Consider the following 23429-nt stretch of genomic DNA (forward strand, 5'->3'; position numbering starts at 1 on the left):
GTAGATGGTGTTTAAACAATGATTTTTCAACAAGATGCAATACTTATCTATGTAGAATGCTTCTTAAAAGCTATGCTTAACAGCTAACTCGTTTCCATTAGCTAAATCATTTACAATGAATTTAAGGGCTAATTAGTCGCTAATACGTACGCAATGCAGAGGAACACTTAACCATCAAAAATGTGTAACTTTAAACTCTTTGAACTTTAAAATGATCACAAGGCCAGATCAGTATTTAGCACCGTCAATGTGTCCAGCCAGATACACCAGATGAAAGTTAACTCTAATCTAGGCAATCTAATCCAAACTGTAAAAGCATTTTATTTTTTCAAGATTCCAGTCAAATTAACTACCATGTGTTTTAAAGGTTGTCTTGTGCATCTCAGTGTCCATTCAGTCCCAGTCTCCTCCTCCAATCACATCACACCCCCCGTCTTTACCCTCTCCTCAGTGGGTATAAAAGAGGACGTTTATTTACTAACTTCACTTCATTTGGAACCTCCAGCCTCATCAATCCACTGAACTACCACACGGACTGTGAGTATCAAAGTGGGAGTTTAGCAACTTGAGTTTCTGGGTATAGCATGGCTCCTGCTGTATGTTGTGTAGCATGTCTCCTGCTGTATGTTGTGTAGCCTTGGCAACAACCGAATTGTCTGGTGTTCAGGGATACAGCCATTTTATTCAACCTAGCTTCCTTTTACGCTGAAAACGGATGTGGGAACTCTTACGCCTGCTACGTTAAGTTATATTTTGTGTTACAGGTGATAACGCCAAGTAGTGATTTTGAATTTGCTAAAAACTGAAATGTCTTTTGGTGGCCACTTAAACTCTTGCCAACAGTCAGGATGCCTCAATTGAGTGGAAGAGTGCTAGTCAGGCCTCCCGAGTGGCGCAGTGGTCTAAGGCTGTGCCACTCAAGATTCTGGGTTCGAGTCCCGGCTGCGACCGGGAGACCCATGGGGCGGCTCACAATTGGCCCAGTGTTGTCTGGGTTAGGGGAGGGTTTGTTCGCCAGGGATGTCCTTGACCCATCATGCACTAGTGACTCCTGTGGCAGGCCGGGCGCAGTACACGCTGACATGGTCGCCAGGTGTACGGTGTTTCCTCCGACACATTGGTGTGGCTGGCTTCCTGGTTAAATGGGCATTGTGTCAAGAAGCAGTGCGGCTTGGCTGGGTTGTGTTTCAGAGGACGCATGGTTCTCGACCTTCGCCTCTCCCGAGTCCGTAAGGGAGTTGCAGCAATGTGTAGACAAGATTAACTACCAATTGGATGCCATGAAATTGGGGAGGAAATCAAAAATAAAGAGTGCTATTCACCATTTGATAGGTGAATAGGCCATTATATTACTATTTCAAAAGTGATTAAATTACAGATTTTTGCCATGGGAATATTTGCTTTAGGTTAGCTATATGTATTTTTTTTGCTAAGCAGAGTTTTATTTATTTATTCTTTATTTCAGAATCATGAGCAGGAACTACATGTCCAAGTATGATGAGATGCGTAAGGGAGACTACATGTGGTCCAATAACAAGGAATACAAGGCAGTTTTCCAGGTAGGTACATTTACAGATACAGACCATATGTAATCTGAAGTCAGCTATTGCGTAAGGGAGACTACATATGGTCCAATAACAAGGAATATAAGGCAGTTTTCCAGGTAGGTACATTTACAGATACAGACCATATGTAATCTGAAGTCAGCTATTGCGTAAGGGAGACTACATATGGTCCAATAACAAGGAATACAAGGCAGTTTTCCAGATAGGTACATTTACAGATACAGACCATATGTAATCTGAAGTCAGCTATTGCGTAAGGGAGACTACATATGGTCCAATAACAAGGAATACAAGGCAGTTTTCCAGGTAGGTACATTTACAGATACAGACCATATGTAATCTGAAGTCAGCTATTGCGTAAGGGAGACTACATATGGTCCAATAACAAGGAATATAAGGCAGTTTTCCAGGTAGGTACATTTACAGATACAGACCATATGTAATCTGAAGTCAGCTATTGCGTAAGGGAGACTACATATGGTCCAATAACAAGGAATACAAGGCAGTTTTCCAGGTAGGTACATTTACAGATACAGACCATATGTAATCTGAAGTCAGCTATTGCGTAAGGGAGACTACATATGGTCCAATAACAAGGAATACAAGGCAGTTTTCCAGGTAGGTACATTTACAGATACAGACCATATGTAATCTGAAGTCAGCTATTGCGTAAGGGAGACTACATGTGGTCCAATAACAAGGAATACAAGGCAGTTTTCCAGGTAGGTACATTTACAGATACAGACCATATGTAATCTGAAGTCAGCTATTGCTGAACCAGGACAGTGGCTCCCAAACTGTGTGGTAAAACGTCTTATTTTTTAATGGTTATTCGCATACACCATCCTTACCACAACCCTTTATGTCATCTGCACAGGAGGACGGAAACTTTGTCATCTATGGCTGGAGGCAGATGTGGTCCTCTGACACTGCGGGCCAGCGCGACGCCTACCGCCTGTGCATGCAAGATGACAGCAACTTTGTCATGTACAAGAGGGATAACAAGATGATGTGGCAAACCAAGAGCCAGGCTCAAGGGTTCAAGATGTGCCGCATGTACCTGCGTAACGACGGCAACCTGGTCGTTGAGAAGGACGGAGAAGAAATGTGGAACTCTTCTTCCTCCAAGGGTCACAAGCAGTAAACGTTCTGACTCGGTCCAAACGGGCATCAAAGAAGATGACCTCTGTACATCTGTACCGTCAGTCAAATGCCTGTGTTCAAATATCCACATGAATATACCACTTAGAAATCAAGCGATGTGCTTTGCATGTTTTGTGTAAGTGTTATGCTAGTGTGGTTATTAAAACATAGCCTTAATGTATCTGATTCACAGTGAAATGATTATACAATAAACCTTTTAAAAATGCCCCAAAACTGTCTGCTGAAGTATGTTTTTTAGTTTCTGATGGTGGTCTGTTTGATTTGATGGGCCCGATGAGAAATGCACCCTTTCCATAAAGTAATCACTGATGTCATAAAGTTGGCAAGAGGAAAGCATAGGTTAACTTTGTTATACTTTATTTTGATAGTTCCCTACAGATGATCTACAGATGCTCAAACTAACAACATGTTGAGATATATATATGTAAATAATAGCCTGCTAGGGTAACGGTTAATGTTAGGGCTATAAAACTTACATTTTGGATAGTCACAAATACAGTCACCAGGGAAAGTCTACTCGCCCCTGCAGTTCACATTTTTCCTTCCTTAAAATAAAAAAAAATGCATTAAATTGGGATTTTGTTTCACTGATCGACACAACCTACTCCACACTTTCAAAGTGGAAGAATATTTTTTTTTACTGAGAAATCTGGACTTGTCTTCATACCCTTTGTCATGGCAAACCTAAACGAGTCACTTACACAACATTTCTTTAAAGATGCACTGTGCAGGAATTGCGCTGCCATTTCCTGTTTGCAAAAGCACAAATAGGTCCCCTAATTTCAGTTTGTGACAAAACAAGCAAGGATACGGTAGAGAATCATTGTACCATCTAAACCGCTGTGAAATATATATTTCCCATTACCAAAAATATTGTATTTTCAGCTGGTGTACCAAAACGAAAGTAAAAAAAAAAAAAAGACGTAAGAATGGGAAGCATAGAAATAACGCACATAGAACTGATCTTCCGCTTCTTAGACTTGCTTTCAATAAGAATGACAGATCTATAACGTACATTTCTACGTGAATTTTGACGGGTCACCCAAAAAGTTACATATTGCAGCTTTAAGAAGACTCTTCCTGTGTCCAATCACAGTGGTTCAAAATATTTAAATACACCAATGAGAAGATCTTTGCTGGAAATTCACTTAATTAAATGGGGACCATCGAGAGAACTTCTCTATGGTCCCCATTTCATTAAGTGTATTTCCAGCAAAGATCAAAATATGAGGAAGAAACTGCCAAAAGAACTCAGATAAAGTTGTTGAAAGGCAAAGATTAGGAGAAGGCTACAAGGAAATGTATTACTCATTGAATATTCCTTTGGGCACTGTCAGGGACATTATTGTGAAGTGGAAAAAGTTTACACCACCCACACATTACCTAGATTGGACTGTCCATCACGAATGCCAAGAGACTGGAGGCATGTGCAGCCTGTGTGGAGGTGAAGGCCTCACCTTCTTCCATTGTCAAGTGTCTTACATAGCAAGAAGAGATCCAGCATCTAACCCAAAGCCTGACGAAGAGAGAGCCCACAGCATTTAACCCAGCACCCCGGACAGTCAGCGAGACCACTACCGTGATGTCACCGCTGCTGGTCCAGGGACTGTGAGAGAGAGTGATCCCAGCACAGAGAGATGGAACCAGGAATGTCGACCACCAGAGCTCCAAAGCAGATGTCTCCCACCAGGCCTCGAGCTGCGATATGAAAGAAAGTGACAGTGAGACCGACAGTGAAGATGAGAGATGAAGACGACGCCTACGAAAAAGTGAAGACAGCGAGTACACCGACCACTCCCCACAGTCCAACTGCAAGTAGGAAGAAGATGACCCTGCCCTTCCCTGATTACGTCCCCTCCACCCCTACCTCCCTAAGATGACCAGACCACCAGCTATATGAAATATAGCTAATGTCACCTTTACGACTCTCTTTCTCACAACTACTTGGAATGATTGAGAACTGTCCAAAATTTCTCAGTGGATTTTGTGGGGAGGCGGGACATGAACGACAGATAAGAATCTCATTGGTGGCATAATTTGCAACATGACCAATCCGTCTCTGCACCCCAAAAATGCAACAAAGTTAACTAGCCAATGAGGTTAGCCCAAAGATTGCAACAAAAAAGCAACAGATAGCAACGAAGATTCCCTGGCTCAGAGCGGCCATCTTGTACGGGCCCCTGGGGGCTCCACAGGGCTCGTGGAGCACCTTAACAGACTTTACAGGGCCCCCAAAGATGGCTCAAATGAACTTGATGTAAACATGTTAAGGTATTGAATTAATTCTGTAATATTCATGTCAAAACATGTTAAAAAAAGCACACTGGGCCTTTAAGAAGCGTATAACAGAGGATGACACGCAAAATTCGTGAAGCGTTCCTGACCCTTTTTGCCCCTATATGTAATGTTTTTTTGGGGGGGGACATCTTTTTTCTCACTAATATTACCCAGAAAAAAATATTTGTTTTTTAAATCCTATTGACTTCAATATCAAGTCAGTTGTTGAGGAAATTGCACCATAATGGCTGTTTATCTGTATTTTTTGACCACATTTTCCCCAAAATATATCCTAAATAACCCCTAGATATTATTTTTTAAATTCTTCCTTTGACTTCTTGTTAATTTTGTTCCAATACTGCCATCTAGTGGCCATATAGCACTATTGCATCCATTGGCTTTAGAGCTAGTCTCTATCACTGACACTGTCAGCCAATCCGATGACTAGCTTGTCTCGAATACCTAAAAGCTACCAAAAGCCACCAACGGGGATGCGAATGTGTCTCAATTAACTCGAACCAACCATCGTTGCCGATTTGACATCTGGTCCAATCATATTCGGGGGGGGACAGCTGGTGGGTCATGGAGCCTGGGTCGAGGGAGGCCGGGTCATTGATCCCATGTCGAGGGAGGCCGGGTCATGGGTCCCGGGTCTAGGGAGGCTGGGTCATTGAGCCTGGGTCTAGGGAGGCCGGGTCATTGATCCCATGTCGAGGGAGGCCGGGTCATGGGTCCCGGGTCTAGGGAGGCTGGGTCATTGAGCCTGGGTCTAGGGAGGCCGGGTCATTGATCCCATGTCGAGGGAGGCCGGGTCATGGATCCCGGGTCTAGGGAGGCTGGGTCTAGGGAGGCCGGGTCATTGATCCCATGTCGAGGGAGGCCGGGTCATGGATCCCGGGTCTAGGGAGGCTGGGTCATTGAGCGTGGGTCGGGGGAGGCAGGTTTGACCACCACCGATTCACCAACCAACTCTTTGATTTCTCTGAATGGTCCTGCTCCATAATAATCCCCTAAAATGAATGAACGTTCACATGTATGCAAATCTTGCCCCTTTACACCCCCAAATCGCTCCTAAATAACCCCTATATTTTTTAAGAAATTCTTCTATTGACGTCATGTTAATGGTTTTCTGATTTTGCCATTGGCGTCAATGTAATTTTATTGATAGCACTACTTTCTATCCACGAGTCTGCTAGAGAGTCTAGTAGATGCTGTTGGTTCATTGATTGTGCAGGGCGGCTACAGAGTTAGCCTGAAATTATAGTGAATGTGTTTTTGATTTTGAACAGCCTAGTACAGTGGTCACCAACCATTTCTGAATGTAGATCACAATGAGTTAATATGCAAGCCGAGATGTACAGCTCAGTTTTTTTTTTAAATGAACATGACTTAATTAACATAAGTCTATGCAACATTAACCAATTAAAAACAGTTATGTAGCAATGAGGTTTTTGCAGTAGGCTATAGGCCCAATACATTATCACTACGCTTGAATTGCCCTGTCAGTGTTGTTCTGAGACCATTTTGAAATTATATTTCAACATGTTAGCTATATGATCACACAGGTAATAGATCATTTGTTGTATTACTTGTGAGGCACAGGTGAGTGAGCATAATAATTAGCTTTTTTTACTGGACTGATGACCTGCATCTGATGCTCAAGTCTGTGGGGAGGAAGCAGCGGTAAGGTGGCCTTTCACCCATCTCACTGTCCTTCCTCTCCCCCTCCCTCCGCTGAGAAAAGAGGACATGGTCTTCCAGCTAATGGCGAAACTTCATGCACCAATTTGTGTTTTATACAATGACAAGAGAGAGTGAAATATTGAACGGCAGCCTCGGGTAAACTCAATAGGGGGAGATGTGTCTTTTATTAACAACAGCTGGTGCATGATCTCTGATATTAAAGGAAGTCTCGAGGCTCTGCTCACCTGAGGTAGAATACCTCATGATAAGCTAGTGTAGACCTTTTTTTTTTTTTTACCAAGACAGGTTTCATCTATATTTATTTACATCTATTTACCAGCACAAAATGATGTTGGTACTAAGACCACACTTAAAATTCTTTATAGAGCCAAAAGCAAACAAGAAAATGCTCATCCAGAGGCAGTGCTCCTTGTGGCTGGTGATTTTAATTCAGGGAAACTGAAATCTATTTTATCTCATTACGAGATCACCTGTAATCTACACAGAAGCTCATATAAAGCTCTCCCTCGCCCTCCATTTGGCAAATCTGACTATAACTTTAACTTCCTGATTCCTGCTTACGAGCAAAAACAGGAAGTACCAGTGATAGTTCAAACAGAAGTGGTTTGATGAAGCGGATGCTAAGCTACAGAATGGAATATGTTTTCCGGGATTCGTCCAATGGCATTGAGGATTTTACCACATCAGCTTCATTTAATAAGTGCATCAACGACATCGTCCCCACAGCGGCCGTATGTACATATCCCAACCAGAAGCCATGGATTACAGGCAACTTCTACACTGATCTAAAGGCTAGAGCTGCCACTTTCAAGGAGTGCAACACTAATCCGGACACAAATCCCGCTACGACTTCTGACAAGCCATCAAACAGGCAAAGCGCCACTAAGATCGAATCCTACTACCCTGGCTTTGACGCTTGTCAGATGTGGCTGGGCTTGCAAACTATCATGGATTTACAAAGGGAAACCCAGCCGTAAGCTGCCCAGTGACATGAGCCTACCAAATGAGCTAAATGCCTTCTATGCTTGCTTTGTGGCAAGCGACACTGAACCATGCATGACAGCACCAGCTGTTCCAGAAGAATGTGTGATCACGCTCTTCGTAGCTGATGTAAGACCTTCTAACAGGTTAACAGATGGATTACCAGGACGCAAACTCAGAGCATTGGCTGACCAGCTGACAAGTGTCTTCATTGATATTTTTAACCTCTCCCTAACCCCGTCTGTAATATCTACATGTTTCAAGCAGACCACCATAGTCCCTGTGCCCAAGAACGCCAAGGTAACCTGTCTAAATGACTATCGCCCCGTAGCACTCAGATCTGTAGCCAGGAAATGCTTTGAAAGGCTGGTCATGGCTCACATCAACATCATCATCCCAGACACCCTGGATCCACTCCAATTTGCACACCACCCCAACAGATCCACAGATGACGCAATCTCTATTGCACTCCACACTGCCCTCTCTCACCCGGACAAGAGGAACACCAATGTGAAAATGCTGTTCATTGACTACAGCTGAGCGTTCAGCACCAAATCATAAAATAAAATGTTATTGGTCACATACACATGGTTAGCAGATGCTAATGCGAGTGTAGCGAAATGCTTGCGCTTCTAGTTCTGACAATGCAGTAATATCTAATAAGTAATCTAACAAATTCACAACAACTACCTTATTCACACAAATACACACAAATGTAAAGGGATTAATAGGAATATGTTCATATAAATATATGGATGAGTGATGACCGTGCAGCATAGGCAAGTGGCAGTAGATGGTATAGAGCAGTATACACATATGAGATGTAAACATTATTAAAGTGCCGTTATTTAAAGTGACTAATGATAGGCATAGCCAAATCAAATCAAATCAAATCAAATTTATTTATATAGCCCTTCGTACATCAGCTGATATCTCAAAGTGCTGTACAGAAACCCAGCCTAAAACCCCAAACAGCAAGCAATGCAGGTGGAGAAGCACGGTGGCTAGGAAAAACTCCCTAGAAAGGCCAATACCTAGGAAGAAACCTAGAGAGGAACCAGGCTATGTGGGGTGGCCAGTCCTCTTCTGGCTGTGCCGGGTGGAGATTATAACAGAACATGGTCAAGATGTTCAATGTTCATAAATGACCAGCATGGTCGAATAATAATAAGGCAGAACAGTTGAAACTAGAGCAGCAGCACAGTCAGGTGGAAGTTGAAACTGGAGCAGCAGCATGGCCAGGTAGACTGGGGACAGCAAGGAGTCATCATGTCAGGTAGTCCTGGGGCATGGTCCTAGGGCTCAGGTCAGTTGAAACTGGAACAGCAGCATGGCCAGGTGGACTGGGGACAGCAATGAGTCATCATGTCAGGTAGTCCTGGGGCATGGTCCTAGGGCTCAGGTCCTCCGAGAGAGAGAAAGAAAGAGAGAAGGAGAGAATTAGAGAACGCACACTTAGATTCACACAGGACACCGAATAGGACAGGAGAAGTACTCCAGATATAACAAACTGACCCCAGCCCCCCGACACATAAACTACTGCAGCATAAATACTGGAGGCTGAGACAGGAGGGGTCAGGAGACACTGTGGCCCCATCCGAGGACACCCCCGGACAGGGCCAAACAGGAAGGATATAACCCCACCCACTTTGCCAAAGCACAGCCCCACACCACTAGCCAAGATGTAGTAGATGGTATAGAACAGTATATGCATATGAGATGAGTAATGTAGGATATGTAAACATTCTTAAAGTGGCGTTATTTAAGGTGACTAGTGATACCTTTATTAAGTCAATTTATTAAAGTGGCCAGTGATTTGAGTCTGTATGTTGACAGCAGCCTCTCTATGTTAGTGATGGCTGTTTACCAGTCTGATGGCCTTGAGATTGAAGCTGCTTTTCAGTCTCTCTGTCCCAGCTTTGAAGCACCTGCACTGACCTCGCCTTCTGGATGATAGCGGGGAGAACAGGCAGTGGCTCGGGTGGTTGTTGTCCTTGACGATCTTTTTGGCCTTCCTGTGACATCGGGTGCTGTAGATGTCCTTGAGTGCTGGTAGTTTGCCCCCCGGTGATGCGTTTTGCAGACCGCACTACCCTCTGGAGAGCCTTGCGGTTGAGGGAGGTGCAGTTGCCTTACCAGGCGGCGATACAGTGGGGCCAAAAAGTATTTAGTCAGCCACCAATTGTGCAAGTTCTCCCACTTAAAAAGATGAGAGAGGCCTGTAATTTTCATCATAGGTACACTTCATCTATGACAGAGAAAATGAGAAAAAAAATCCAGAAAATCACATTGTAGGATTTTGAATGAATTTATTTGCAAATTATGGTGGAAAATAAGTATTTGGTCAATAACAAAAGTTTATCTCAATACTTTGTTTTTACCCTTTGTTGGCAATGACAGAGGTCAAACGTTTTTTGTAAGTCTTCACAAGGTTTTCACACACTGTTGCCGGTATTTTGGCCCATTCCTCCATGCAGATCTCCTCTAGAGCAGTGATGTTTTGGGGCTGTTGCTGGGCAACACGGACTTTCAACTCCCTCCAAAGATTTTCTATGGGGTTGAGATCTGGGGACTGGCTAGGCCACTCCAGGACCTTGAAATGCTTCTTACAAAGCCACTCCTTCGTTGTCCCGGGCGGTGTGTTTGGGATCATTGTCATGCTGAAAGACCCAGCCATGTTTCATCTTCAATGCCCTTGCTGATGGAAGGAGGTTTTCACTCAAAATCTCAAAATACATGGCCCCATTCATTCTTTCCTTTACACGGATCAGTCGTCCTGGTCTCTTTGCAGAAAAACAGCCCCAAAGCATGATGTTTCCACCCCCATGCTTCACAGTAGGTATGGTGTTCTTTGGATGCAACTCAGCATTCTTTGTCCTCCAAACACGACGAGTTGAGTTTTTACCAAAAAGTTATATTTTGGTTTCATCTGACCATATGACATTCTCCCAATCTTCTTCTGGATCATCCAAATGCTCTCTAGCAAACTTCAGACGGGCCTGGACATGTACTGGCTTAAGCAGGGGGACACGTCTGGCACTGCAGGATTTGAGTCCCTGGCGGCATAGTGTGTTACTGATGGTAGGCTTTGTTACTTTTGTCCCAGCTCTCTGCAGGTCATTCACTAGGTCCCCCCGTGTGGTTCTGGGATTTTTGCTCACCGTTCTTGTGATCATTTTGACCCCACGGAGTGAGATCTTGCATGGAGCCCCAGATCGAGGGAGATTATCAGTGGTCTTGTATGTCTTCCATTTCCTAATAATTGCTCCCACAGTTGATTTCTTCAAACCAAGCTGCTTACCTATTGCAGATTCAGTCTTCCCAGCCTGGTGCAGGTCTACAATTTTGTTTCTGGTGTCCTTTGACAGCTCTTTGGTCTTGGCCATAGTGGAGTTTGGAGTGTGACAGTTTGAGGTTGTGGACAGGTGTCTTTTTCACTGATAACAAGTTCAAACAGGTGCCATTGATACAGGTAACGAGTGGAGGACAGAGGAGCCTCTTAAAGAAGAAGTTACAGGTCTGTGAGAGCCAGAAATCTTGCTTGTTTGTAGGTGACCAAATACTTATTTTCCACCATAATTTGCAAATAAATTCATTAAAAATCCCACAATGTGATTTTCTGGATTTTTTTCTTCTCATTTTGTCTGTCATAGTTGAAGTGTACCTATGATGAAAATGACAGGCCTCTCTCATCTTTTTAAGTTGGAGAACTTGCACAATTGGTGGCAATTGCCCCACTGCATGTGCCTTTTGTATGAAGGATTTCAGGTCACAAAGGCTATATGTAAGATGTATACGTGTAATGTAATAATGTAATGTATATAGGCCTGTGTAACTATAACATGAAAGGTTTAAGTCAAGTAATGAAAATGGCTTTAATGCATAAGTCTATACAGTCAAAGACATCACTGATACAGTGCAGAGCATATGAAAAAGCAAGAAAGGAAAGGATGTCATGTGTGATCCCCCAACAATTGCAAAGGGCAATATCAAACAGTCGATTAGTAAGGCTAATGTATTGAACATTGACTCCCATATATACACCGAAGCGAGAGAAGAAAAAAAATGTAGATATATTGTGCATCAGTGAGCAACCAGCAGTCTGTCTATGTATCAGTCTGTCTAGGTTCCCAAAAAAACCGCATCCTTATGCGCAAAATATGCGCAGCTGTGAGAGCGCAAAAAACAACTAGTTCGGGGACACAGAACCCCAGACAAAAAAGTTCACATGCTGGGCTGGACAGCACAGCACACCGAGGACCAAGATAGCTATAACGTTACGAGGATTGGGCGTAGTCCAAAGACAACTAAATTGGGCTTCATTACATCTTGAGGAGAAGAAGGTGCCTTCAAACCAAAAATACGTTTTGATAGCCAAACGGCGAGATAAATTGCTCATAATGGCCTCGGAAGAGCTTTATGAGGTGAGTTAGCTAGCTACTATCGACTGCTAGCTAGCGTTATCTGAAATGTTTTGTTTTTTGTTGGTTTGTGTATTTAGCTAGCAAGCTACTTGCCTTGAAAGCCACTTAACATTAGCTTTATATAAAATGTCAGCCCAGGACTCGTTGCCTACTTAGAGTAGTACTGTAGGTCGAAGTCCATATTTTATTAGCATGAGGAGCTGCTGTGTGATTAGCTAGATATGTTGTTGTTATTGTGATTAGATGCGGGCAGCGATAGTCACGGGGTCTGTTGTCTTCTTGGCCAGTTTTAAGTTAGTTAACTAGTGAGCTTTTTGTACTTTCCACTCTGTTACAAGTTGCACACAGATTGTGCATCACTTCTCCAGGTGTAACTTACTCCTAATAATGATTCACATACAATTGTGGCCAGGTTTTTTGTTTTTACATGCCAATCCAACATTTTTAGGCGTATTCTTTCAGACATACTATTCTATGCAAATCTGTGAATGCTTTCCATCTGTAGTTAGTAGGCTAATTATTATAGGTTGCCAAGTCTACCCCTATCCTTTATCTAGACCGTGTGATATAATGGCGTAAAGTTAGTTTCAAACTCAACATGCTCATTGTCTTAATCACGTTCAGGTTTGCCATATACTGGTAGTTAAATTGCCTACATTGGAAATCTTACCCACAGAGCTCTCACATTAGAAACAGCAAGACCGTTAACATAGGCTGACACATAGCTACAGAAATCTGATATACATATTAGTACCATCAAAAGTTGACACCTACTCAAGGGTTTTTATTTTTACTATTTTCTACATTGTATAATAATAGTGAAGACATCAACATTATTAAACAACACATATGGAATCATGTAGTAACCAAAAAAGTGTTAAAACAAATATATTCTATATTTGAGATTCTTCAAAGTAGCCACCCTTTGCCTTGATGACAGATTTGCACACTCTTGGTATTCTCTCAAACAGCTTCATGAGGTAGTCACCTGGAATGCATTTCAATTAACAGGTGTGCCTTGTTAATTTAATTTGTGGAATTTCTTTCCTTAATGCGTTTGAGCCAATCAGTTGTTGTGAAAAGGTAGGGGTGGTATACAGAAGATAGACCAAGTCCATATTATGGCAAGAACAGTTCAAATAAGCAAAGAGAAACGACAGTCCATCATTACTTTAAGACATCAGTCGATACGGAAAATTTCAAGAACTTCTGTTTCTTCAAGTGCAGACGCAAAAACCATCAAGCGCTATGATGAAACTGGCTCTCATGAGGACCGCCACAGGAAAGGAAGATCCAGGGTTATCTCTGCTGCAGAGGATACGTTCATTAGTGTTACCAGCCTCAGAAATTGCAGGCCATTAAAATGCTTCAGAGTTCAAGTAACAGGCCTTTGTGTTTGAATTGCCACTAAGAAACCACTACTAAAGGACACTAATAAGAAGAAGAGACTTGCTTGGGCCAATAAACACGAGCAATGGACATTAGACTGGTGGAAATCTGTCCTTTGGTGTGATGAGTCCAAATTCTAGATTTTGACCGCCGTGTCAAGTGCTCAGCATATGTGGGAAATCCTTCAAGACTGTTGGAAGCTGGTTGAGAGAATGCCAAGAGTGTGCAAGCTGTCAAGGCAAATGGTGGCTACTTTGAAGAATCTCAGATATATTTTGATTTGTTAAATGCTTTTTTTGGTTACTACATGATTCCACAGTTTGTCTTCACTATTATTCTACAATGTAGAAAATAGTTTTTTAAAAATAAAGAATCCCTGGAATGAGTAGGTGTCCAAGCTTTTGACGGTACTGTGTGTATATATACACACTACTGTTCAAAAGTTTGGGGTCACTTAAAAATGTCCTTGTTTTTGAAAGAAAAGCAAAACATTTTGTCTATTAAAATAACATCAAATTGATCAGAAATACAGTGTAGACATTGTTAATGTTGTAAATAACTATTGTAGCTGATTTTTAATGGAATATCTACATAGGAGTACAAAGACCCATTATCAGCAACCATCACACCTGTGTTCCAAAGGCTGGTTGTGTTAGCTAATCCAAGTTTATAATTTTAAAATGCTAATTGATCATTAGAAAACCCTTTTGCAATGATGTTAGCACAGCTGAAAACTGTTGGATTTAAAGAAGCAATAAATCTGGCCTTCTTTAGACTAGTTGAGTATCTGGAGCATCAGCATTTGTGGGTTCGATTACAGGCTCAAAATAGCCAGAAACAAAACTTATCAGTCTATTCTTGTTCTGAGAAATTAAGGCTATACCATGTGAGAAATTGCCAAGAAACTGAAGATCTCCGCGCGAACTGGTTCTAACCAGAATAGAAAGAGGAGTGGGAGAACCCGGTGCACAACTGAGCAAGATGTCAAGTACATTAGTGTCTAGTTTGAGAAACAGACGCCTCACAAGTCCTCAACTGGCAGCTTCATTAAATAGTACCCGCAATACACCAGTCTCAATGTCAACCGTGAAGAGGTGATTCTGGGATGCTGGCCTTCTAGGCAGAGTTGCAAAGAAAAAGCCATATCTCAGACTGGCCAATAAAAAGCTTAAGATGTGCAAAAGTACACACACTGGGCAGAGGAAGAAGTGTTAAGGACAGACGCATCTAAGTTTGAGGTGTTCGGATCACAAAGAAGAACATTCGTGAGACGCAGAAAAAATGAAGATGCTGGAGGAGTGCTTGACGCCATCTGTCAAGCATGGTGAAGGCAATGTGATGATCTGGGGGTGCTTTGGCGATGGTAAAGTGGGAGATTTGTACAGGGTAAAATGGACCATGAAGAAGGAAGGCTGTCACTCCCTTTTGCAACGCCATGCCATACCCTGTGGACAGATGTTAATTGGAGCCAATTTCCTCCTACAATAGGACAATGACCCAAAGCACAGCTCCAAACTATACAATAACTATTTAGTAAAATGGCAGTCAGCTGGTATTCTGTCTATAATGGAGTGGCCAGCACAGTCACCTTATCTCAACCCTATTGAGTTGTTGTGGGAGCAGATTGACCGTATGGTACGTAAGAAGTGCCCATCAAGCCAATCCAACTTGTGGGAGGAAGCATAGGGTGAAATCTCTTCAGATTACCTCAACAAATTGACAACTAGAATACCAAAGGGCGGTAATTGCTGCAAATGGAGGATTATTTGACGAAAGCAAAGTTTGAAGGACACAATTATTTCAATTAAATCATTATTTATAACCTTGTCGATGTCTTGACTATTTCCTATTCATTTTGTAACTCATTTCATGTATGTTTTCATGGAAAACAAGGACATTTCTAAGTGACCCCAAACTTTTGAACGGTAGTGTGTGTGTATATGTATGTATGTAATATATATATATATATATATATATATATAATAAGCTGTTGCAATTGCCTAGTTAAATAAAGATTACACACACACATGATAGGAGGAATATCAAAAAGTAGGCTAATGCAATAAACAGGCCCAATCAGCCATGAAGTCATCTATTCAGTAGTCACACTACTTGCCTGTTGGGTAGAGTAACTGCCTTTTTAATGAACCCAGTGTTTTACTGAATACATCTCTGATGTCACACATGTAGCCCAGTGTGAACCAGGAGTGGTATGATGTTGGTATCCTGTGTATCTAAAGAGTTAAAGGAGCGTGTATTGTGGCTCGTGAAATGATCGGCACATGAAGTGGACAGCTTTTATTTTCGACACAAGGCACCGGTAAAAGTTGTTCTCTGGTGTCCCGTTTGGACATTTTGATAATCCCCCAAAAATATTCTGTATAGAGAATAGGAAAAAGGAGAAAAATTAATCTGTATTGATGTTGAGTATTTACCACCTTATGTAATGTTTGGGATATATAAGATACGCCGTAAGAGCGTTCGTGCAAAACCCGATGCAACGCAAGAAGTGTAAAAAGTTTGTGTCAAGTGTTTGCAGACGGAAGGAATATGTTTTGGAGAGTCTGTGAATGTAAAAATGTTGCAACTGTGGTAGGGATCTTATTTTCCGAATACCCCGAGTGCCCTGTTAGGGTGATAAGAGTTGAGGTGTCAAGGATCACGATTGTACAGCAACTCACCTATAGTGGAGGTGGGTGAAGAGAGTTGAAGGGGGAAAAAGCCACCGTGCTGAATAAGATATGGCAGTGGATGCATCTCAACCAGTTGCAAAATGTTCTACGTCAATCAAGTGATCTGGATACGCTTATTGTGAAGAAGGTGGATCTTGTGACATTTTTATAGCAGTTAGTAATTGTACTGCACAAGAAGTCCAAGAAGCTGGACATCCATTATATCTGCATTTGGATTTTTTATTTTTTTTGCCCACCACAGCAGCTACGGCCATCTGCCAAGAGTTACGGCAGAAGCACTACATTGACTACTGTCGCCAGGAAATGTTCCACCATCGCAGGATTCTGAGCCTGTGTAGGGACCTGATTTTAAAAACAGAAAAGCAGGCTGATTTTAGCTTAACATTTCGTTATTGATAGTTTGTATGGATTTTTTAAATATTTTTAAATAGCCCCGCATTTCTTTCCTTTTTAGTAGGTAGCGGAATGCACATATAAATTGTTGCTAACGCCATTATACCGAAGAAACATTTGCCCAGTGTGGGCTATATAGCCTAGACGTTTCAGTCTCATTGATCGTGACTTAGTGACTAGTCACTGCCAACTATTTTGTTTAATTCTGTCACAGGTTGAGAAAATTGTGGACAAACGGAAGAACAAGAAGGGAAAGATGGAGTACCTGGTCCGCTGGAGGGGGTACGGATACGAGGGGGACACCTGGGAGCCCGAGTCGCACCTCTCCGCCTGCATGGAGTTCATTCACCATTTTAATCAGTCACACGGCGAAAGACCGAGAGATGGCAGTTTACTGCGCTCCACTCAAAGCTCTCCCAGCACAGCCCACAGCCACAGTTCGAGCAACAACGCCCGCAAACAGATCTGCAGGCCTCAGCCACTCTGCGGCAATAGTGGAGCAGGAGGCCACGCTCTAGTGAAACCCACCTCTTCGCCCACCACAGCAGCTACGTCCGTCTCCAAACGGCCGCAGCAACCACAGTTGCCACCACTTGACTCTAGCCTGGCAAATTCCAAAACGGACACACAGCAGCTTATCTTGGGCCAAAAGTACAGTGATTGCACTCCCTGTGCCATTTCTAGTCCAAGCTTCACAGGTGGACCCGCTGCTTCTCCAGTGGGCACGGCGCGTCGGAGTATGGACCTGGCCAGGTCCGGGATCAAAATCCTGGTTCCCAAAAGCCCCATGAGCAGCTGGGTGGACTCTGAAGAGTCGCCCAGCGAGGCGGCCCACAGTCTGGAACAGGGGGGTCAGGAGCAGGACTCTGTGCCCCCAGAGGTGGCCCTGTTGGAAAAGCCCCTGGGGTTGCTGCTGGGGCCCGGGGAAGAAAGGGCACGCATGGGGACTCGACCCAGGACTCAAAGCCAAATCCCATTGATCCCTCAGCCAGTCCCCGTAACACCCACATCCATACGTACCCTCAATGGGAAAGGTAAGGCTTTTTCAATAGACTGCAATAACTGTTGTGCTGTTTACTGAACCCAGGTCTTGTAGTTGTACGTTCAAAAGTCATCAAATCAAATGTTATGTCAAATGCGCCGAATACAACAGATGTAGTAGACCTTAGTGAAATGCTTAGTTTACAAGCCCTTAACCAACAATGCAGTTAAGAAATAAAAGTCCAAATGTATTTTAGAGCAGCAGTAAATGGCAGAAGCCATTGTTGTGTTGCCTCTGATTGTACCTGTTTTATCATTGGAGGACCAGATGCTGCTGGAAGTAGCGTTGGAGGACTTATGAAGGTACAGACTTCTCATTCTGGTCCATGTAGACCACAATGCCCGAGGGGAGTGATTGGGGACACTACCATGCAAATCTTTACTCCAGTCCAATTCCGTTTCTCCCCTTTCGTCTCAGTGTTCACTCATTCGTTATCAATGAACTCAAATTTGGTGCACTGTTCATCTACTGTTGAGTAGAACAGAAGGGAAGCCCGGAAAAGCACTGAGACCTACTCATGACATGCAGTAAACTATTCCGCCTGTTCCAGATAGTTAATCTAGCTGATTATTACAACAGACAATATTAAGAAAGGCAGATATGCTTCCCATTTCCATCCCCCTGTATCTTATGTGGGGTTTTTTAACCACCAGGTACATCGACACTCATGGAGGCTCTGGCGGCCAATGGGACGGCTAACCTGCAGAGTGCCGTGGCGCGGGTAACCGCTGTCTCCGGAGTGGCGGGGAAACGGCGCTTCGAAGAGCAGCGCTCGGTCTTCGACAAGCGCCTTCGGTTCAGCGTACGGCAGACGGAGAGTGCCTATCGCTACAGGGACCTCGTCGTCAAGAAGCAGGACGGCTTCACCCACATCCTGCTCTCCACCAAGACCTCGGAGAACAACTCACTCAACCCCAACGTGAGTCATACGCCTGCTTGTCTTTCTGCCTGTCTTTGCCCTGACAAAACAATTGTTTTACAACGTGACAGTTTTTTATAGTTTTATAGTTTTGTTATGCCAACATTTCCAAAACATTTGGTAGTCAAATATAATTGATGAATGTAAGCTAAATGTCTTTAAAGAAAGTCAAATACTGGTCCTTCAAAAATATATTGGGATGGTTTCCTGGACACAGAGATTAAGCCTTAGACTAAAAAAGGTATTTCCATCGAAAGGGCTTCTTAGTCCAAGATTAGGCTTCATCTGTGTCTGGGAAACTGGCCCATGTGTCTGGGAAACTGGCCCATAAAAATAGATAATATTTTTGAATTCCACTCCTTCTCTTGGCTGCCTCAGGTGATGAAGGAGATACAGAGTGCCATGGCCACAGCGGCATCCGACGACAGTAAGCTGGTCCTACTGAGCGCCGTAGGCAGCTTCTTTTGCTTCGGCCTGGACTTCATCTACTTCATCAGGCGGCTCACCGACGACCGTAAGAAAGAGAGCATCAAGATGGCCGAGACCATTAGGTAGGTCAGAAGGCTTACCTCGGTTTCTATTTTTTTTTATGTGGATGATTTTTCAAAAAGGGAGAAAAATATATATATATTTTCTTTTAAAGGTCGGCAGGATAACTCAACTTCCTCATTTCTCGATTGTCCAAAAATCTGTCCTCATCCTCCTTGTCCCCCTTATCTTCATCTGCACTGATTAAAGACAACAAAATGGTGGAAGCTCAACATTAGGCTGTCTTTTCATCTCTGGTCAGTGCAAATGACAGATTGTCTAGATATCATCGGTTATTTTTGAAACTGGTGATAACGATGAGTAGAATGCTGTGTTGTAGTGTCAGTCGTTGTAATAATGCCACAGAAGATGGTGATTGAGGCCCAGTCTGTTGTTCTCATCCTGTCAGGACATTCGTGAACACTTTCATCCAATTCAAGAAGCCTATCATCGTAGCCGTGAACGGACCGGCGGTGGGCCTCGGAGCCTCCATCCTCCCGCTGTGTGACGTGGTCTGGGCCAACGAGAGAGCCTGGTTCCAGACGCCGTACACCACCTACGGACAGACACCCGACGCCTGCGCCTCCGTCACCTTCCCTCGCATCATGGGCGTGGCCTCGGTGAGTTGATGCTGAAAATCCTCCACATTCTCAGAGGGGGGAGTTGTTTTGCACAGCAATACAGATATTGTTTGGGGAACTGGTTTTTAAGTGTAGCACTTTTAGCATTTTTAGCTGCTTTTTGCTCCAGGACTAGGTTTAATCTGTGTCAGTGATTTGGGGGTGGGCTAGCGGTTTCTAGATCACATTGTACTGCTGCGGTCGTGGGTTTGAATCAAAGTATCCGTGCTTCACAACGGGTAAATGAAGGTTGGGTTTTGATTTGAGGATGTCCATTTTCCCTCCACTAATGCCAGGTGGTACAGTACACCACTTTCAAAAATCCTAAACATCGCTGAGCCTCTCACGTTAAACGACCGTCTATCTTGTATTGTTTTGTCTTTCCCGAACGTAGTGGTGTGCACACTAAACGATCCGGCTCAGACTACAAGATTCCTCACTTGGTCGTGACGATTCTCCATACCAAAGCTGTCTCGTGAAAACAATGATGTGATTTAGGTTGTTAATGTAGCTAGAACGATCTGTGGCTCCAAAGCAGTCTCGTAAACGTTTTCAGTCAGACATTCACGCTTGCCATTACAGAGTTGAAATATCTAGCCTAGCATTTTGAATTGAATAACATTTCTTGTGAAAATACAGAGCTGTAACAATTTGACGCTTTGGTTAAAGGCAAGTACAGACTCATACTAGTAGTAATCATGGCTCCTGCTCCAGAGTCTACACATCCATACTAGTAGTAATCATGGCTCCTGCTCCAGAGTCTACACATCCATACCAGTAGTAATCATGGCTCCTGCTCCAGAGTCTACACATCCATACCAGTAGTAATCATGGCTCCTGCTCCAGAGTCTACACATCCATACTAGTATTAATCATGGCTCCTGCTCCAGAGTCTACACATCCATACCAGTAGTAATCATGGCTCCTGCTCCAGAGTCTACACATCCATACTAGTATTAATCATGGCTCCTGCTCCAGAGTCTACACATCCATACTAGTAGTAATCATGGCTCCTGCTCCAGAGTCTACACATCCATACCAGCAGTAATCATGGCTCCTGCTCCACACATCCTGGGTGATGTCATCATCTTACTGGCTTTTTCTCTGGCGAGCTCTCATTGGCTACTGCTGATCACTGTTCTCAAAACTTGTCCATGCACATCTCGCACTACAAGAGCATTGAAGATTTTGTCCCGATTTTAAATTTTATATATATATATATATATATATATATATATATATATATATATATATATATATATATATATATATATATATATATATATATATATATATATATATATATATATATATATATATATATATATAAATATAAATTCAAACCATGTATCAAAATACTAGGAATGCCCAAAGACTGGATCAGACCTCAGATTGCGTCCCTGATTCACATGAATTGAGCGTCGGTGACGGCCGCACGCCCCCGAGTAGGCAACGACATGGGGAATTTTATCTCCGATCTCAAACTTGTCTGGAACAGCCCAAATGGTGGCGAAAATCGTGTAGTGTACACCTGACTTAACATGGGGAGAACAGCTGTGGTGATTGGCTCTCTAATCCAATAGCATAGACAGTGAGACAGACAGGTCAGCACAGACTTTGTTTACATAAGACAATATGTTGCACATTTCTTTACTTCAGAAATACTGCACCAAACACCTTAGCTAGATGTAAAATTGCTTAACTAAAACATCCTCGGCAAAAAATGTCAACATTTTTATTACAGATTTCTTTATCTTAGATTCATTCTGTGGATTTTGAGGAAGTGAAATAGGCTTCCTACAGTGTCTCATAGGGGACAATCATCATTAACCAAACTGAATCGGTCAGGAAACACACCTCCAAGACTGAAATCTAGTTTGTCAAATGAGTAACAGAAAAACTCTTGCCAATCGTCGTGTTCAGTGGCTCGTTAACCTCCCTCCCTCTTTTCTTCTCCCTCCACTTCCCTCTCTCTCCCTCCCCTTTCCCCTCGTCTCTCAGGCCAATGAGATGCTGCTGAGTGGGAGGAAGCTGACGGCCCAGGAGGCCTGTGCTAAAGGGCTTGTCTCCCAGGTGCTGTGGCCCGGGACTTTCACTCAGGAGGTGATGGTTCGCATTAGGGAGCTAGTCTCTTGTAATTCAGTTGTAAGTCATCCTCTTTCATTTGATTTTTTTTGAAGATTTAAAAAATATATATATTTCTACACAGTCACAGTACGGCCACGGCCCCTCCCCAGCCCTCGTTGTCCTTCCTCTTTTTGTTCACGTTTTTGTCTCATCAAAACCATAAACATCACGTCACTGACACTCATATATATGTATACATACACACACACACATACACTCTCTCCTAGCCACAACAGTGGCCACTTGAATTGTTAGCTTTTCAATGTCTCCCAACACGAAGTGGAACCAAGAGTGTGTTTTAAAAATAAATTATATAATATAATGCATTTAGGAATACATTGAATTGAGATCAAGTCACTATCTGGATGTTGCAAAATTTCTCATGAATCGTCTGTGCAGACATTGTTGACATAAGAGTGACCTCATGTCCCACAAGGAATGGTTAAGCGAGTCTATGCCAATAACCTTTCAATGCATCCATATCCATCAGTCATTTTCCTTTCCTGTTTTCCCGCCGGGTGGGGTGGGGGCCTCTGCTGCACTGTAGGTCCTGCGGGAGTCCAAAGCACTGGTCCGAAATGCAAACCGGGCCGCCCTGGAGCAGGCCAACGAACGCGAGTGTGAGGCGCTGAAGAGAGTTTGGGGCTCCTCGCAGGGGATGGACTCCATCCTCCAATATCTGCAGAAGAAGATAGATGAGTTTTAAGGAAAGCATGTATCCCCCATGTTCCCGAGCCCCATTCAGTGGGGGAACCAGACAAACAGCACTGGGAGTGCAACCGGTTCAATCTGCAATCTGTGTGATTAATTTTATGTGTGTGTGTGTGCCCATTGAGACGTTGATGCTGGACCTTTAAATCTTCCTGGTGACCATATGTTGACCCTTTACCCAATAACCCCCGGCCTTTGACCCTTTTACCCCAGTGTTTCCCAACCCTGGTCCTCCAGTAGCCCCAACAGCTCAACCCTGGTCCTCCAGTAGCCCCAACAGCCCAACCCTGGTCCTCCAGTAGCCCCAACAGCCCAACCCTGGTCCTCCAGTAGCCCCAACAGCCCAACCCTGGTCCTCCAGTAGCCCCAACAGCCCAACCCTGGTCCTCCAGTACCCCCAACAGTACACATTTTTATTGTAACTCTAGACAAGCACACTTGATTCGACTTGTAAACAAATCATCAAGCCCTCAATGAGTTGAATGAGGTATGTTTGTCAAGGACTACAACAAAACTGTACTGTTGAAGGTACTGGAGGACCAGGGTTGGGCAACAACGTTGGGGCTACTGGAGGACCAGGGTTGGGCAACAATGTTGGGGGGTACCGGATGACCAGGATTGGGCAACAATGTTGGGGGGTACTGGAGGACCAGGATTGGGCAACAATGTTGGGGCTACTGGAGGACCAGGGTTGGGCTGTTGGGGCTACTGGAGGACCAGGGTTGGGCTGTTGGGGCTACTGGAGGACCAGGGTTGGGCTGTTGGGGCTACTGGAGGACCAGGGTTGGGCTGTTGGGCCTACTGGAGAACCAGAGTTGGGCTTTTGGGGCTACTGGAGAACCAGGGTTTGGGCTGTTGGGGCTACTGGAAAACCAGGGTTTGGGCTGTTGGG

At 43.6% G+C, this 23429-nt stretch overlaps 2 protein-coding genes and 1 long non-coding RNA gene across 6 annotated transcripts; 2 read left to right on the forward strand and 1 right to left on the reverse strand.

Annotated features, from left to right (window-relative positions):
* The first annotated feature begins 422 nt into the window (after positions 1-422).
* LOC109872140 (mannose-specific lectin-like) lies at positions 423-2942 on the forward strand. 2 transcript variants are annotated; one of them, XM_020463254.2, is made up of 3 exons: positions 423-537; positions 1466-1559; positions 2443-2942. In XM_020463254.2, exons 2-3 carry the CDS (start codon positions 1470-1472, stop codon positions 2707-2709), a joined length of 357 nt encoding a protein of 118 aa, XP_020318843.1. In that variant the 5' UTR covers positions 423-537; positions 1466-1469; the 3' UTR covers positions 2710-2942. The 2 variants fall into 2 exon arrangements, with proteins under 2 accessions (XP_020318843.1, XP_031662911.1); XM_031807051.1 differs by lacking the exons at positions 423-537; positions 1466-1559 and adding an exon at positions 2214-2287.
* On the reverse strand, positions 1440-3649 carry LOC109872141 (uncharacterized). Its single transcript, XR_002252408.2, has 4 exons — positions 3431-3649; positions 3206-3274; positions 2626-2779; positions 1440-2520 (listed from the first exon to the last, which is right to left on the reverse strand). It is a non-coding gene; the product is annotated as an uncharacterized LOC109872141 (long non-coding RNA).
* An 8202-nt stretch (positions 3650-11851) lies between these two features.
* LOC109871993 (chromodomain Y-like protein) lies at positions 11852-22790 on the forward strand. 3 transcript variants are annotated; one of them, XM_020463051.2, is made up of 7 exons: positions 11852-12115; positions 16805-17624; positions 18286-18551; positions 18930-19102; positions 19489-19699; positions 21701-21844; positions 22374-22790. In XM_020463051.2, the coding sequence occupies exons 1-7, from the start codon at positions 12092-12094 to the stop codon at positions 22530-22532; spliced, it is 1797 nt and encodes a 598-aa protein (XP_020318640.1). In that variant the 5' UTR covers positions 11852-12091; the 3' UTR covers positions 22533-22790. The 3 variants fall into 3 exon arrangements, with proteins under 3 accessions (XP_020318640.1, XP_031662912.1, XP_031662913.1); XM_031807052.1 differs by lacking the exon at positions 11852-12115 and adding an exon at positions 17894-17934 and having other exon boundaries at positions 17551-17624; XM_031807053.1 differs by lacking the exons at positions 11852-12115; positions 16805-17624 and adding an exon at positions 17676-17934.
* The last annotated feature ends 639 nt before the right edge of the window (positions 22791-23429 follow it).

This window comes from Oncorhynchus kisutch, linkage group LG27 (assembly GCF_002021735.2).
Source record: "Oncorhynchus kisutch isolate 150728-3 linkage group LG27, Okis_V2, whole genome shotgun sequence".
NCBI lineage: Eukaryota > Metazoa > Chordata > Actinopteri > Salmoniformes > Salmonidae > Oncorhynchus > Oncorhynchus kisutch.